Genomic DNA, 16,118 nt, shown 5'->3' on the forward strand with positions numbered 1-16,118 from the left:
TTGTAGTTTAGGTTAGGGTTCACTCTTGGTGGGGGGTACATTCTTTGGGTTTAGACAGATGGATAATGACATGCATCCACCATTGTAGTAGTGTAGTATACAGAGTAGTTTCACTGGCCTAAAAATCCTCTTTGCTATGCCTAACATTCCTCTTCCTCTCTTAATCATTATTTCACTATCTCAATAGTTGCTTTCTTTCTAGAATGTCATGTAGTTGGAATCCCACAGATTGGCTTCTTTTGCTTAGTAATATGCATTTAAGTTTCCTCCATGTCTTTTTGTGGCCAGATAGCTTATTTCTTTTTTAATGCTGAATAAAATTCCATTGTCTGGCTATACCACAGCCTATTTACTCATTCACTTACAGAAGGATGTCTTGGTTGGTTCCAAGTTTTGCAATTATGAATAAAGCTGCTATCAATATCCGCGTGCAGGTTTTTGTGTGAACGTACGTTTTCAACTCCTTTGGTAAATACCAAGGAGTTCGATTGCTGGATTGTGTGGTAAGAGTATGTTTAGTTTTGTAAGAAATTGCCGAACTGTTTTCCGAAGTGGATGGACCATTTTGCATTCCCGCCAGTAATGAATGAGACTTAAGAGTGCCTTACCAGCATTTGGTAATGTCAGTGTTTTGGATTTTGGCCATTCTAATACGTGAGTAGTGGTATTTCACTGTTGTTTTAATTTTCAATTCCCTAATGATATATGATGTGGAACATCTTTTTATATGCTTACTTGCCATTTATGTATCTTCTTTGGGGAGGTGTCTGTTAAGGTCTTTTGCCCATTTTTAAAATCAGGTTGTTTGCTTTCTTATTATTGAGTTTTAAGAGTTCTTTGTATATTTTGGGTAGCAGCCCTTTATTAGATGTGTCTTTTGCAAGTATTTTCTCCCAATGTGTGGCTTGCCTTCTCATTCTCATGACGCTCTTTCACAGAGCAGAAGCTTTCAATTTTAATGAGGTCCAGAGTTTATCAATTACTTTTTTCATGGATTGTGTCTGTATTTTTTATGTTATACCTATTGTATACTGTATTCTTACAATCAAGTAAGCTAAAGAAAAGAAAATGTTATTAAGAAAATCATCAGGAAGAGAAAATGCACTTAACAATACTACACTGTAAAAAATCTGCGTGTAAGTGGACCTGCACAGTTCAAACCTGTGTTGTTTAAGGGTCAACTGTGTTTCTTTTACTCTTTTTAATGGTTGCCCTAGAGTTTGCGCTATACATTCTACAACTCACCCAAGTCTGCTTTCAAATAACCCTATACCACTTCGGGAGTGGTGCAAGTACCGTGTAGTTAAATAATCCTAATTCCTCCCTCCCATTCTTTGTATCATTGCTGTTACTCAATCCATTTACATACAAGCAATTTGTATTCAAATTGCCTTTGAATACAGACAAGTACATCTGACTTCAGACAGTACATCTGAGTGTTAGCAGAATGGAGCAGAGAGGGTATGAGACTTGAAATGTGGAGCCTGGAGCTGCCTCCTAGTTTCAATACCAGGTTGCTCTGTAAGTCAGGGCAGGACACTTCTCTGTGTGCCTGAGGGATAAGATGGTGTCTAAGGACCAGCCCAGGCTGCAGCCTTCTGGGGCTTCCCATTACCCTGAAGTCTGTAGTAGCAGAAGTGCTCTATCTGAGTTCTTAACAGGTTTCTGTTGCTTCCATATGTATGGAAAACAGGCTACATACACGTACCTGCTAAGCACTCCATTGTGTTTTTGGAAAAGACTATGGAACAGGTTCCTGGAGCATTTTGACAAGTTTCAGATAGAGGTACCTAATCCTGACCCTGGAGGTTTGGAAAGGCTCATCAGCTATGTTCTCATTGATTTCTGGTTATTGGCTAGTTAAGGAGTGGCAAGCATCTTAATTGTACATTAATGAGGACTTAATTACAATTAACTGATTCCATCGCAGCTAGTGATGATTAGCTTTTAAAGAAAGGCTGTTAGTTCAAGTAGTTCCCATAGCCTTTCAGGCTGAAAAAGGATGGACTATAAGACACCTTTAGAACAGAGCTCTCTGCATCTCCAGATGTTTCCATCATTTGAACTTGAGGACAGAATGCATCCTCTGAATCAAGTCACTCATATAACTTAGGCCTCTTCTAAGGGAGGGGGGTCACAAACATTTCAGAGTGTAGGTGTGGACACTGGCATTCCAAGTTAGGCTTCTCTGTCTTATTAACTCTTTGGTTTTGGACAAGCTCTGTGTTTGAGTTGAGAGTTCTCACTGGTTTGTTGGGAAACTTATGAGATAAAAGACATGAAAAAAAAAAAAGAATGAGAAAAAAAAGTCTTCATTTGGCCTTCACTTATTCTTTCTCAGATGCTCTTCTTCTTTAAAAAAAAATTTTTTTTAAAGATTTTATTTATTTATTTGACAGAGAGAGAGACAGTGAGAGAGGGAACACAAGCAGGGGAGTGGGAGAGGGAGAAGCAGCGCCGCCCTCCCCCCCCCCAGCAGAGAGCCCAATGCGGGGCTCGATCCCAGGACCCTGGGATCATGACCTGAGCCGAAGGGAGATGCTTAACAACTGAGCCACCCAGGTGACCCTATGCATGTGTTTTCTACAGTTGTCCCACAGTTTTTGGAAATCCTGGTTTTTGTTTTTGTTTTCCAGTTTGTTTCTCTTCGCTTTTTAGTTTGGGGAATTTCTATTATTTTACCCTCAAGCTCAGAGATTCTTTGCTCAGCTGTGTCTAGTCTACTAATGAGCCCATCAAAGGCAGTCTTCCTTTCTGTTCCAGTGTTTTTGATCCCTAGCAAATCTTGTTTATCCTTTCTTAGAATTTCCATCTCTGCTTCCATTTTCCATCTGTTCTTACATGCTGTCTACTATTTCCATCAAAGCACTTAGCATTATTAATCATAGTTTTAAAAAATTCCTGGTCTGATAATTCCAGTAGTCCTGCCATATCTGACTCTGGTTCTGATGCTTGTTCAGTCACTCTAAACTGTGCTTTTTACCTTTTAGTACGCTTTGTAAATTATTGTTGAAAAGTAAGCATGGGGGCGCCTGGGTGGCTCAGTCAGTTAAGCGTCTGCCTTCGGCTCAGGTCGTAATCCCGGGGCCCTGGGATCAAGTCCCGCATTGGGCTCTCTGCTCAGCGGGGAGCCTGCTTCTCCCTCACACTCTCCCTCTGTGCTTTCTCTCTCTCTCTCAAATAAATAAATAAAATCTTAAAAAAAAAAATAGAAAAAAAAAGAAAAGTAGGCATGGTGTCCTGGGTAAAAGGAACTGTGGTGAAGCATTCTGATTGATTAGAAGATCTTTTGGTAAACCTGCACCCCAGGACCATGAACTTCAACAGTGCTTTTCAGTTTCTCTCCACCTTGTGTGCCTAGAGGGGGCAGGAGTCGGGTGTTCTGCTTCTTCCACATGTAAGGCCATAGGGAGCTGGAGTTGGGTACTTCCCTTCCCCCAGGTAGTTTAGACTCTGATAAGACAACAGGTTAGGCTCTGGTAAAGTAGTTTCTCTTGAGGGCAGATCTTGTTTAGAATGCTCTGGCATATTTCAAGATGGTTTCTCCTTTCTCTGATGGAAGCACCAGGGGAGTTTTCTTTGATTTTGACTGTGAGGACTTGGTAACCTCCTGGAGGTAACTCACAAAACTATGGAGATACCCCCTCTCCCCCATTACTGGGTCTCCCTGAAATATTTCACTCTCAGACTTGTCCTCACTGAGCCTCTAGCAGCTCATCAGTGCAGTTTAGGTGTTCCTGCCCTGGCACTGCTTCCCACGGACGTTTTTGCTTGTGGGTTTCTACTCTGGTTTTTTCTATGTCTGTATGTCTGTCTCTCCAATTTTGGGGGCAGGGGTTTGCCCTCTGCTCTTAACTTCTCTGACTGATTGAGGAAGAGTTGTTGATTTTTCAGTTTGTTACCTTTTTACTTTTTAGGACAGAGTGACAACTTCTAAATTCCTTGCATGCTGGACCAGAAACCACCTATTATCCCTCTTTTTACATGTAAGGAAACCAAGGCACAAAGCTATTTATTAACTTGATCAAGGGCCCTACTTGGCATGCGGTAGAGCCAGGATTTGAATCTAGGTGTTCTGGCTCAAGAGTCTGTGCTGTTAACCACCACACCATTAAGGAAAACAAGCAGGTTGGGCCAGTGGGGAAAGGAAGAATATGTTTTCTTACCATGAGTCATTCATGTCTCCTGTGTTAACATTTTCAAACAATATTCCAAAACACTTAAAGGAACAAGTATCAGAAGGGTTGGCTTGAAAATAATGATTACTAAAACGTGAGGTAGATACAGTGAGTAAATATTTTTTAGAGTAAAAAAAAAAATCACTCCTAAACATACCATCTTTACAGATTACATTTCAGTTTGTGTCCATCTTTATGGACTACATGGATATTGTGTATTCAGCTTTTTCACTTAACATTGTATCATGGTGATTTCTCCATGTTTCTGTATCTTCTTTACAAAATACATTTAATAGCTATTTATTCTACCTTGGTGATGTGCTAAAATTTATAAAAATATTCTCTTAATGTTTGACATTTGGTAATTATTATTTTTCTTTTACAATGATAGATAATGTCCCGCAATTGGTTTCCTTCCTTTGAGTAATTTCATTCACGATAGCTCCATGAATGTGTGTATTGGGTTGTTGGGTGTGGATACATATACAACTATTGCCCACTTTTGTCATATTAGTTTCCACAGTGGTTGTGTCGATTTTCTGGGCTTCCAACATTGTATAATTTTATGAAATTATAGAAAATATTATATATATATATATTGAAAACCTCTTAGATACAAGTGCAGTGTCAATACTGGAAGGCTCTGAAATTACACATCTTCTATAAACTGATGCATAACCTTTTTCCAGATACTCAGTTTATGTTGCATGTAGCCTTGCATGTGGGAGGCAGTCTGTAGATATTTATTGGATGGATAGATAGATGGATGGATGGATGACCTCCAACTGATTCCTTCTAATCAACACACAGAAAGTGAGTGGCAAAGTTGAGCTGATACTCTGATTTATAATATAGAGCTCTTTCTCCTACTTTAACTGCAGTTCTACTTCATTCACCAGTATATATTGTATACTTAGTATGTGAAAACACAGTTCTAGAAGCTGGGGGTACTACTATCAATAAAACATAGTTCTACCCATCATGTACCTCACAGTTTTATTGAGAAACTCACATACCTCTCTAGATCAAGTTCTCATTCATAAAATGAATGTAGTGACTTAAGAAGTTCCTTCTAGTTTCTGAAACTCTAAACTTCCCAAGTCTAGATATTAAGACTCTAGAGTAGGATTATTTTAAAGAGCAATCTAAAGGAATTGGTGATTCAAAATAATGATAGATCTTTTCTTTTTTTCTTCCTTCCTTCCTCCCTCCCTCCCTCCCTCCCTCCCTCCCTCCCTCCCTCCCTCCCTTCCTTCCTTCCTTCCCTCTTCATCATTGAGTACATACTAAACACCAGACACAATTAAGTGCTAGGAATAAAAATAGGAATAAGATAAGTCCTCTTCTCTTAAAAAGTCTACAGTCCAAAATGGGAAGGTTTTTGGAAGAATGGTTTGGCAACACAACAGTCCTGCACACAGTGTTTATGTGGATGTGGATGTGATGTGCTTACTCTAATATTCTAGCAAAAACTTAAATTGAGTGGTTTCCAGTATTAAAGTAGAGGAGGGAATCAGCTAAATGCTTCCAAACTTAATGGAAAATATCACTGAATCTTGTAGGTTTATGTCAGGGGAAAATACAAGTATGGCAAGTACCATACTTGCCAATATCAAGACGAAAGAGGACAAATGCAAATGGACTCACCACTTCTCTTCTTCTACTTGCACTCCTACGGACTGGAACTTACTGGGTGCTTTATTTTCCCCTGTTTTGTCAGGCTCTTCAGCATCATCCACCTGAAGAAATAATCAAATAGGCAGAGGTGCCCAATTTTAGTCATCTTGCTTGAAAAACAAATGTCACATTTTATCAGAAACACCTGCAGTACTACTGGAATGTTTTGTGATTTGTAGTCTTTTTGTTCAATATTTGTGTATGATGAAGGCCATCACTACACTGTTAGCATGTGCTTTTTACTCTGCTGATCTTAGAAAAATGAAACTTTATTCACTCTTAAGATAAATGTCTATGATTGCTCCATAGATTTGTGAGTATGTGCTTACCTGTGAACACTATATTAGAAAGGAGCACTGCATGGAAATGGGTTCTTGGAAGTTTTGAATTTGCAGATAACAAAATATAAAAGAAGGAAGAAATTTCATTTATTGTAGTTAGAATTGTTGATATTGAGAGATTTAGGTACTAACTTTTTAAGTTAGTACCTAACTAACTTAAGGTTAGTTAAGTTAGGATACTATATATAGGATACTACATAGTATCTTCATTTTTTTCCCCCTTAAACTAAGAAATCGACTTTGAATATCATGCCATGGTTCCTAAATAGCTATGTACACACTACAGCTCACATAGAAAATGTGTCTATATTTAAATGATAGCCTAGGGGCGCCTGGGTGGCTCAATCGTTAAGCGTCATCTGCCTTCCACTCAGGTCATGATCCCAGGGTCCTGGGATCGAGCCCTGCATCGGGCTCCCTGCTCCACGGGAAGCCTGCTTCTCCCCGTCTCTCACTCCCCCTGCTTGTGTTCCCTCTCTTGCTGTGTCTCTCGCTGTCAAATAAATAAAATCTTTAAAATTATATATATATATATATATATATATATGTAAATGATAGCCTATGGGACAAACCTAAATTTGAAATAAATCTTATGACTGTGGAGAGCAATTAGATTTTTTCCTCTTTTTTCTGTGTATTAATAAATTATTTTTTCTAAAAATAAAAGCAATTTAATTAAGTTATATGAAATTAAAATATATAAATATAAAATGTAGAAAGATAAAGCCCCTAAGAATCACTTTCAAACTTTGCAGCACATTTGTCCATCTATTAATATGAACCAGCTCGGTGCCCCTATTATTTGTTTTTTAAACTTTACCCTTCATTGTTCAGAATCCTAAAATCACTATATAGTGAATTTTGTATGGCTTGGAACAGCCTTCTTTACCCTGAACATATTTTTAAAAGTATTTACTCTTGTGCTGTCATTTTTCTTTTTCATATTTAGTTCCTAAATCCACTGTCCTGAAATGTTTGTGCTTAAGAAACAAAGTAGAGGGACGCCTGGGTGGCTCAGTTGGTTAAGCGACTGCCTTCGGCTCAGGTCATGATCCTGGAGTCCTGGGATCGAGTCCCGCATTGGGCTCCCTGCTCAGCAGGGAGTCTGCTTCTCCCTCTGACCCTCCCCTCTCTCATGTGCATGCTCTCTCTCACTCATTCTCTCTCTCTCAAATAAATAAAATCTTTTAAAAAAAAAGAAATAAAAAAAAAAAGAGATTTTAACATTTTTTTTCCTACATGGATCATCAATTGATCTGGCTCCTTTTATCAACTAATTCAATTTTTTTTAAATTTGAGATGCCAACTTTATGTTCTACCAAACTTCACCCATACATTCCCATGTATATAGCCTTGTTTTTGGTCTACTGATCTTCTGGTCTTATTACTCCTCCCATTTTTTTTCCTAATCTAATTTTTTTTTTTTAAAGATTTTATTTATTTATTTGACAGAGAGAGACACAGCAAGAGAGGGAACAGCAGACTCCCCACGGAGCAGGGAGCCTGATGTGGGGCTCTATCCCAGGACCCTGGGATCATGACCTGAGCTGAAGGCAGACGCTTAACGACTGAGCCACCCAGGTGCCCCCAATCTAATTTTTATAAATCTTGGTATTTTCTATGGCATGACTCCTCCTGTAATTCTTTTTTTAATGTAATTTTTTAAATTCCTGGGTTAAATTGGAGTATTAACTTCTAAGTAAATTTAACATCAAATTGTCAAATCTCTCCTTCCAGCTTCTACCTAGTGATAAAACTCACATTGGAATTTTTATTAGTGTTTCTTTCAATTTATTAATTTAATTCAATGTATAACTTTTGAGAGAATTGCTATCTTTATACTATGGAGTATTCCTGTGCAGGAATATTGAATTGAATAGTTTTCCACTTTCAGATCTCTTATGTTTTATTTAAAGGAAAGTTTTTAGATTGTTTTCAAAGAGGTGTTATATATTCTTTGTGAAGCTCAATCCTGTTACAGTTTTTGTTACTAAAGTGAATGGGCTTGTTTTGCTCCATTACATTTTCTATGTATTAATAATATACAGAGGGGAGTGCCTGGGTGGCTCAGTTGGTTAAGCAACTGCCTTTGGCTCAGGTCATGATCCTGGAGTCCCAGGATCCAGTCCGCACTGGGCTCCCTGCTCAGCGGGGAGCCCGCTTCTCCCTCTGACCCTCCCCCTCTCATGCCCATTCTCCCTCTCTCAAATAAATATATAAAATATTAAAAAAAAAAAATACACAGGGGGCGCCTGCGTGGCTCAGTCGTTAAGCATCTGCCTTCGGCTCAGGTCATGATCCCAGGGTCCTGGGATTGAGCCCCACGTCGGGTTCCCTGCTCAGCGGGGAGCCTACTTCTCTGTCTCCAGCTCCCCCTGCTTGTGTTCCCTCTCTCTCTCTGTGTCTCTCTCTGTCAAATTAATAAATAAAATCTTGAAAAAAATTATATACAGAACATTATTGATATCTCTGTATTTATATTGTATTCTTTCACTCTAGTGAATCCTAATAATTTTTCAGTGGTTTCCATTAGATTTTCTAAGAGGACATGCATATTATCCACAAATAAAAGCAATTTTACTCTTTCTTTGGAATGTTTAGACCACATTTCAGTTTCTTGCTTTGTGTATTGGCTAATGAGGGCAAATAGTATGGAACAAATCTGTGAAAATAGGCACCTATATCTAGCTTCTGAATCTAATTGGAATGTCTCTACCATTTCACCTTTAAATATGTTTAATTAGGTTTCTTATAGATGTCTTATATCATGTTAATGTCATGTTAATAGTTGGAATGCCTTCTGAATTTTATTCAATACTATATTTCTTTTTTTTTAGACTTTATCTTTATTTATTTGCCAGAGATAGAGCAAGAGTGAGAGAGAGCACACAAGGACGGGGAGCAGCAGGTAGAGGGAGAAGGAGGCTCCCCACCCCAGGACCCTGGGATCATGACCTAAGCCAAAGGCAGACACTTAACCGACTAAGCCACCCAGGCATCCCTCAATAATATATTTCTTAGCATGCATCTTGAGATCATTTTTCCCCCCTACAGCTAAAATAACTTTGAATTTCTGTAACATGCACTATTTGGTAATGACATATTATTTTATTTTTATTTTTATTTTTTTTAAAGATTTTTTATTTATTCATTTGAGACACAGAGATACAGAGAGAGAAAGAGCATGAGCAGGGGGAGAGCAGAGGGATAGGGAGAAGCAGGCTCCCTGCTGAGCCAGGAGCCTGATGTGGGGCTCAGTCCCAGGACTCTGGGATCATGACTTGAGCCGAAGGCAGATGCTTAACCATCTGAGCCACCCAGGCGCCCCTGTTTTTATATTTATTTATTTATTTATTTAAAGATTTTATTTATTTATTTGACAGAGACACAGTGAGAGAGGGAACACAAGGAGGGGGAGTGGGAGAGGGAGAAGAAGGCTTCCCACAGAGCAGGGAGCCTGATGCGCGGGGCTCCATCCCAGGACTCTGGGATCATGACCTGGCCAATGGCAGATACTTAACCAACAGAGCCACCCAGGTGTCCCTCCCAGATTTTATACTTCCTCTTATATTAGTATTACTAATTTACATGTATGTCTATTTTATTTTGACCTTAAAATTTACCCGCATAAAATTGTCACAAGAATTTTTTTATAATTTTAAGAAAGGCTTTCTCATTTCTAATATCATTGATTTGTGTTTTCCCTCTCAATCAGACTTATTATTTATTTGTCTTTTCCCCAAGAACCAATTTTGGTTTAATGTATCAATTCTACTTAAGTTTTTTTTGCTGTTGCTCTGTTTTTGTCTTCCAATGCATTTATCTCTACTTTCATCATTAATAATTCCTTTCAATTTATTGTTCGCTTATAGTTTTTTGAATTGAATGTTTTGTTTATATTGTAATATTTCTTGCTTAACTATGAAAGAACTTAGGGCTATGAATTCTTCTGAGATCACAGCTAGGGCCACAACCCATAGTGATGATTTATAGGATTCTCATCATTTATTTCACAATAATCTTGAATTTCCTCCTTCATCCAAATGTTATTTAGAATATTTTTTAATATTTTTAGATGGTAAGCTTTTGTTATCTGCTTAGCATTAATTTCTAGTTTTAATGTGTAATGGTTGGAAACCATGACTGTAATATCTCTTCTTTTTGGAATCCATTAAAATTATCTGAGGAGTTTTGACTTGAGATAAGTCCCCCTAAAAAATCTCTTCCTGAATATGAACTGATTCTGATTTCAAGGACATCAAAATAAAGTTTACAAAGTTAGAATGTACTGAGTACTGTTACAGAAAAAACTATTCATGACACTTGTTAAAGAATTGGCAAGGTACACTTTATTTAGGAGGATTATTGTGATAGACACAGGGACCACAGCGGGCTTGGGCTCAACTCCAAATGCAACAGGAAAAAGTAGGAATTTACAGCCAAGGAGCAGGGTGGGAGGGTGTCAGTGGGTAGAAAATTACAGAGAGGAGACAATCAGGGATAAGAGGGGACCTCAAAGGGTCCTTGCTGAAGGCAGGCCAGGGTGATCAGGCACATCAGCTGGGGGATGATGGAGGATGAGGAACATGATCAGATGAGGAACATGACCAGACACCAGTCCTGGGGCATTCTGGCTAAACCGACTTAGCAGGATTCTCACTAAAATTGGGCGATGCAAACATGGACACACAAGTACAAAAGTCAAGGCCCAGTCAGGAAGAGAATTCAGAGCAGCCTGACTAGAGTCAGACCAAGGAGAGGCTCGTTATCAATACCACCTCTATGGCTTTACTTCATTGGTTTAAGTCCATTGATTATGAATCAGGGATGATGTGACTTTTTTATTTCTCAAGGTCCTCTTTTAATTAATAGTAACAACTCACTTGGTTTGTATCATTCTCTGAAATAGTTCACTCAACTTGGCAGTGGGACTCATCTCTTCACATGGGTCATGACATGTATTTCTGTACACTTGGATAGGCATTAAAGGAAACAAAGTGAATCTTAGGAGTGCAATCTCAGATAACTTAGTTTTCTTTTCTTTTTAATTCAAAGAATGAGTAAGCAACCACATCTTATTGTAATGTGAAGATCAAGCTTAAAGCTCTTTTAGGTTGTTCTACAACATGAGTTCAATGATCATGGAGGGAAGTCACAATCTAATATCTGGAGGTGGAGAGGTTAAGGTCTAAAGCTACATGAAACTCATCTGTACTTGAAAAAAAATTACACTTGAGAGACTAAACGATGGTGTAACCCCCTGCTACCTTTGGGGATGGGAGTAGGAGTCAGAAGTAGAAAGATGGGGGCATTTCATATTTTGTTCTGTATCCTTTCATACTGTATGAATCCTTTACGACAATACCGTATGCATATACTACTTATTTTGTAATTTTAAGAAAAACAAATTAACTTTAACGTGACCCTTGACTTTTTAGAAAGACATACAACTTTGCTCTAAATCCGAAGCAACCAGTTACCCTCTCCCCGACCCTCCCAGCACTAGACCACCAGAAAAAGCACCAGATAAAGTAGTTGACTTGAATTTTGGACCATATTATAAACAATACATACTTCAAGATATTCTAGAATCATATTTAGTGCCATGAAATGTTCCCACTAGAATGCCAACTAAGTATTCTAGGACTTAAGAGTTAAGTGAACTAAGACTACAAATTCACCCTAGCCATCTCAAGCTTTTTAATACACATGCTTATGGTTTATTTATTTATTGGACAAAGTGACTTTTTCTGGTGACTTACTTATTGTCTAGCAGCTCCAGGCCCATATTTTATACCCATTTGCTCTGTGGCACTGGGGCCAGGACTCTGCAAACTACATTTCCCAGGCTTTGTTGCTGGCCAGCTTCCAGTTACATTCTAACAAAGGAAGGTGGGAGGAGGGAAGGGACTTTCTTTCTGTTTCCACCTTCTGTGGGCATTGCTCCAGCATACAAAGGCAGCTGTGCTCTAGCTTCTAGCCCTCTTGACCCATGCACCGATGTGCTGCTCCCTTGGACATCCCAGCACCAGCTGACCACACCCGCTGTGGTGGTCCGAGGCTGGCTGTACTGGGGACTCTCCCCTGAGCATCTCAATTCTGGGAACCCCACCTTTCCCTTTTTGCTGCCTTAGTCCTAGAAGTGGTAATTGCTCAGTGCATCGCGTTATTGCTCTCTCAACCTTCCCATACCTGTAGAACCAACATTGTGTATCAAACTGCCTGTGTTTGAGAACTGAGCATGGTTTCTATTTTCCTGAATGGGATTCTAACTGGTTCCATGTGGCTACACTCATGTCAATGAAAAAGGCTTAGAGTGTCAGCCAAAGTAGGATGTTGCAGCTTTACAATATGGGGTAGTAGCAAAATTACCCAATGAAACTTAGCCCAATGACGCATGATAGGTATTTCCCTTAAGAACCATGATCCTCAATGCATAGAGAAAGGGAGAAAGAAAGGATGCATGGGTCTCAAGGACAAGGATGGAAGACATTGCATTCTGTGGATGGAGGACCTTGTACTCTGAGTTCAAGCCCCACCCCACCTATCTAAACCTATAGCTGCTTTGCATTAAAGTGTTTATCTTCCAAGCTTTAGTCTTTGTATGTAAATTTATCTTTGTGACAAAAATGCACAAATGTCACCACTCTTACATGGTACTTAGGGTAATCTATTTAAATTTGTGAAGTGACTTTCAGAATGTTTCAAGAAATTGCATAGTAATTATATCTGTCTTGAACAAAATTAAGAAAACCCTTAGCAGATAAAATTTCAGCAAGTTTGGCTATGATTTTAAAGGAAGGTAATAATAATAACTAGATTTAATATTTAGTGAGCCCACTACACTTAGAACTTTACATATATTCTATCAGACAATTTTTAAAAAAGATTTTATTTATTTATTTGAGAAAGAGAGAGAGAGAGAGAAAATGAGCAGGAGTGGGGGGAGGCACAGGGAGAGGGAGAAGCAACTCCCTGCTGAGCAGGGAGCCCAAATGTGGGGCTTGATCCCAGGACCCTGAGATCATGAACTGAGCAGAAGGCAGATGCCTAACCGACTGAGCTACCCAGGTACCCCATGTATCAGCCCATTTTTACTACAACCTATAATAAAATACCCTGTGGAATAGTGACTGTTACTCTAAATTTCCAGATGAGGAAACTAGAACCATTAAGTAGTTAGCCTAAACTCACACAGGTTGTAGAGTAAATGATTGTAATGTTAGCTGTTAGGCATAGATTAAATTAAAAATGTTGGGTAAGGTTTGGAAACTCTGACCCTAAAGAGGTAAAGAGTGGGAAGGAGTTCAAGATCCTAGTGTTATAAATTTTGGGGATTAGGATTTAAATTGGGTTACAGTGTAATGAAATTTGATGACTGTTTTGCATTTTGCATTTTTACTTATTATTCTCCATCAAAGAAGTGGTATAGCATGGTCACATTAAGCACCAAGGTACAGTCTAGGCTGTCAATGTAGGATGTGTGGCGTCGGGCAAGTTATCAACCTCTCTGTGTTCTCATCTATAGGGTAGAGATAATCATACCACCTATGCCATAGGGTTGTTGTAGGGGCTAAATGAAACAACCACATAAAGTACTCAGTCCTTCCATATAGTTTTTATAGTAGTGAACAGTGATTGAAGGAAGAGTTAGAGCAATTTTTCCACTCACTAAAATATTCAAATATTTAAATGGCAGGATGGCATCTGAAACAAAACTTTCTCCCCAACATTACATGTGGGTTTCAGAGTAGTTCCATCTGACTGGGTGAAAATGACAATAATGTAAGGTGGATTTCATGTATATGAATGCTTTATTCTGAGTAAGAATTTTTTGGAGAAGAGGCGTCTGGCTGGCTTGGTAGAGCTTGTGACTCTTGATCTCCGGGTTGTAAGTTCAAACCCCACGTTGAGTGTAGAGATTACTCAAAAAAAAAAAAAGAAAAAAGAATTCTTTGGAGAAGAACCTATGAGATCAACCGGCAGACCTGGGAGGTGATTAAGATGGATATATAGAAGCTTTTAAATAAAATGAACAGTAAGACTGACAAACAACTATCTTTAAAATATGTTATTATTAAGAGCAAAAAGGCAAGATATAGACTAGGGTGAGGTATATGCTAACATCTGGGTGAAAAAAGGGGAATAAGTTAAAATATATATTTGCTTGAATATGCACAAAGTATCTCTGTACAGAGATGCAAATGTTGGTTATATTAATTTTCTCCGGCAAAGAGAATGGACAGGCTATTAAATAAGAATGGGAGGGAGACTAGTCACTGAACGCCTTTTTGTAACTTTTGAATTTTGAACCAGAGGAATATTTATCTATTGAAAAATAATGTAAAATAAAGAAAAAACTTAACTGAACATTAAGGAAGTAGAAGTAAACTAACATGGCCCCATGCCAGCTATGGGCCAGATAAGGAAAGTAGATTTTTTTTTTTTATCATGGGTAATATATACATGACATAAAATTCTTCATCTTAACCTCTTCTAAGTGTATAGTTCCAGCCAGTATTGAGTACATTCGCAATACTGTGCTACCATCACCATCATCCACGTCCAGAATTTTTTCATCATCCCAAATTGAAATTCTGTACCCCCATAGGAAGCTGGAATCACGAACTGAGCAGAAGGCAGATGCCTAACTCAATCTCAAAATAGTTCTGTGAGGGATAGTTAAGGAAACAGGCTCAGGAAGATGGCGTCATTTACCTGGACAGCACAGAGAACCAGGCTCTGCTCTTCCCTACTCCTCCAAATCCCTTGAGCAGTTGGGAGAGCAGTTAGCTTCTAGGGGGAGGTGGGAGTGGGCGGAGGCTGGCTTTGTGCATGTGCCTCCTGCTGTGTCTTCTAGTACCAGGCACCAGTGCCACAAGTTCTGTTAGGAAACTTGACAGCTTGTGCTATGGTAACCTGTAGGTTATATATGTATAAAATAAAACCATCTGGGGGCGCCTGGGTGCTCAGTCATTAAGAGTCTGCCTTCGGCTCGGGTCATGATCCCAGGTCCTGGGATCGAGCCCCACATCGGGCTCCCTGCTCAGCGGGAAGCCTACTTCTTCCTCTCCCACTCCCCCTGCTTGTGTCTCTCTCTGTCAAATAAAAAAAAAAAAGATTAAAAAAAATAAAACCATCTGACTCATTGCTACTAGACAAAATTTAATTGCCCTTTAGAAGTGCACTGTGCAGAATGCACTGTGAAAATACATCATCATTGTGAAAATGTACCCCACGCCTGGCTTTTAGATGTGCCTTAGAGTTGGTTCATTGTGAATAGATTTATTGGCTGCCACGTCAGGAAGTTATTATTCAAAGGGCACCTGCATGATATGGCACAACAAAAAAGGGAGAAGGGCATGACTCTTCTCCACTGAGAGAAGGAAATTTCTAGCAGGGTAAGCCAAGCTGAACAGATGTGAAAAACAAGAATCAGTTTGATCTTATCTTTGAGCAGCAGAAAACACTGGGCTGAACTGAGAAGCCTGCTGAATTATCTACCATTTTTTGAAATGCATGATTAAATAACCAACAATTATGCTGAAACTACTGCACATTCTTTGCTCATGAAGCTGTGATGTGAGTGATTGCTTTCTACACTACCAGTCACTTTGGTCTTGCTCCCCCTCACTCCCACATGTATGAGAAGTGATTCTCATTTTTGTTCTCAGATGGTTACTCAGTAGTGTCGAACATACTATAACACAGCTCAGTAACCCAGGTTATTCTTGGATGTCCACTCCTTTTTTGAGAATCAAAATGTGCATCAGGAATTGAGGGCACTTTGTGCGTGATTGTATTCATGTTTGTTTAGCTATCCCAATGCTTTGAGTCACACATTCAATTTAGAGGACAAAAATAGCAGCCTCTAATAATGCCTACAGACAAAATCTCTTCATAATTTTTAAGTCACATTCAA

General features: G+C 38.9%; 1 protein-coding gene across 6 annotated transcripts in view; it reads right to left on the reverse strand.

Annotated features, from left to right (window-relative positions):
* The window catches only part of DLGAP1 (DLG associated protein 1), a 312,708-nt gene that overhangs the window by 46,644 nt on the left and 249,946 nt on the right, over window positions 1-16,118 (reverse strand). For all 6 annotated transcript variants that reach the window (XM_034996206.1, XM_034996205.1, XM_034996210.1 and 3 more), the window contains one exon: window positions 5,826-5,917. In XM_034996206.1, the coding sequence (XP_034852097.1) occupies window positions 5,826-5,917 (92 nt within the window). The remainder of the gene's footprint in view (window positions 1-5,825; window positions 5,918-16,118) is intronic.

This window comes from Mirounga leonina, unplaced genomic scaffold (genome assembly GCF_011800145.1).
Source record: "Mirounga leonina isolate KUSES-001 unplaced genomic scaffold, KU_Mleo_1.0 Mir_93, whole genome shotgun sequence".
In the NCBI taxonomy this organism is placed as follows: Eukaryota; Metazoa; Chordata; class Mammalia; order Carnivora; family Phocidae; genus Mirounga; species Mirounga leonina.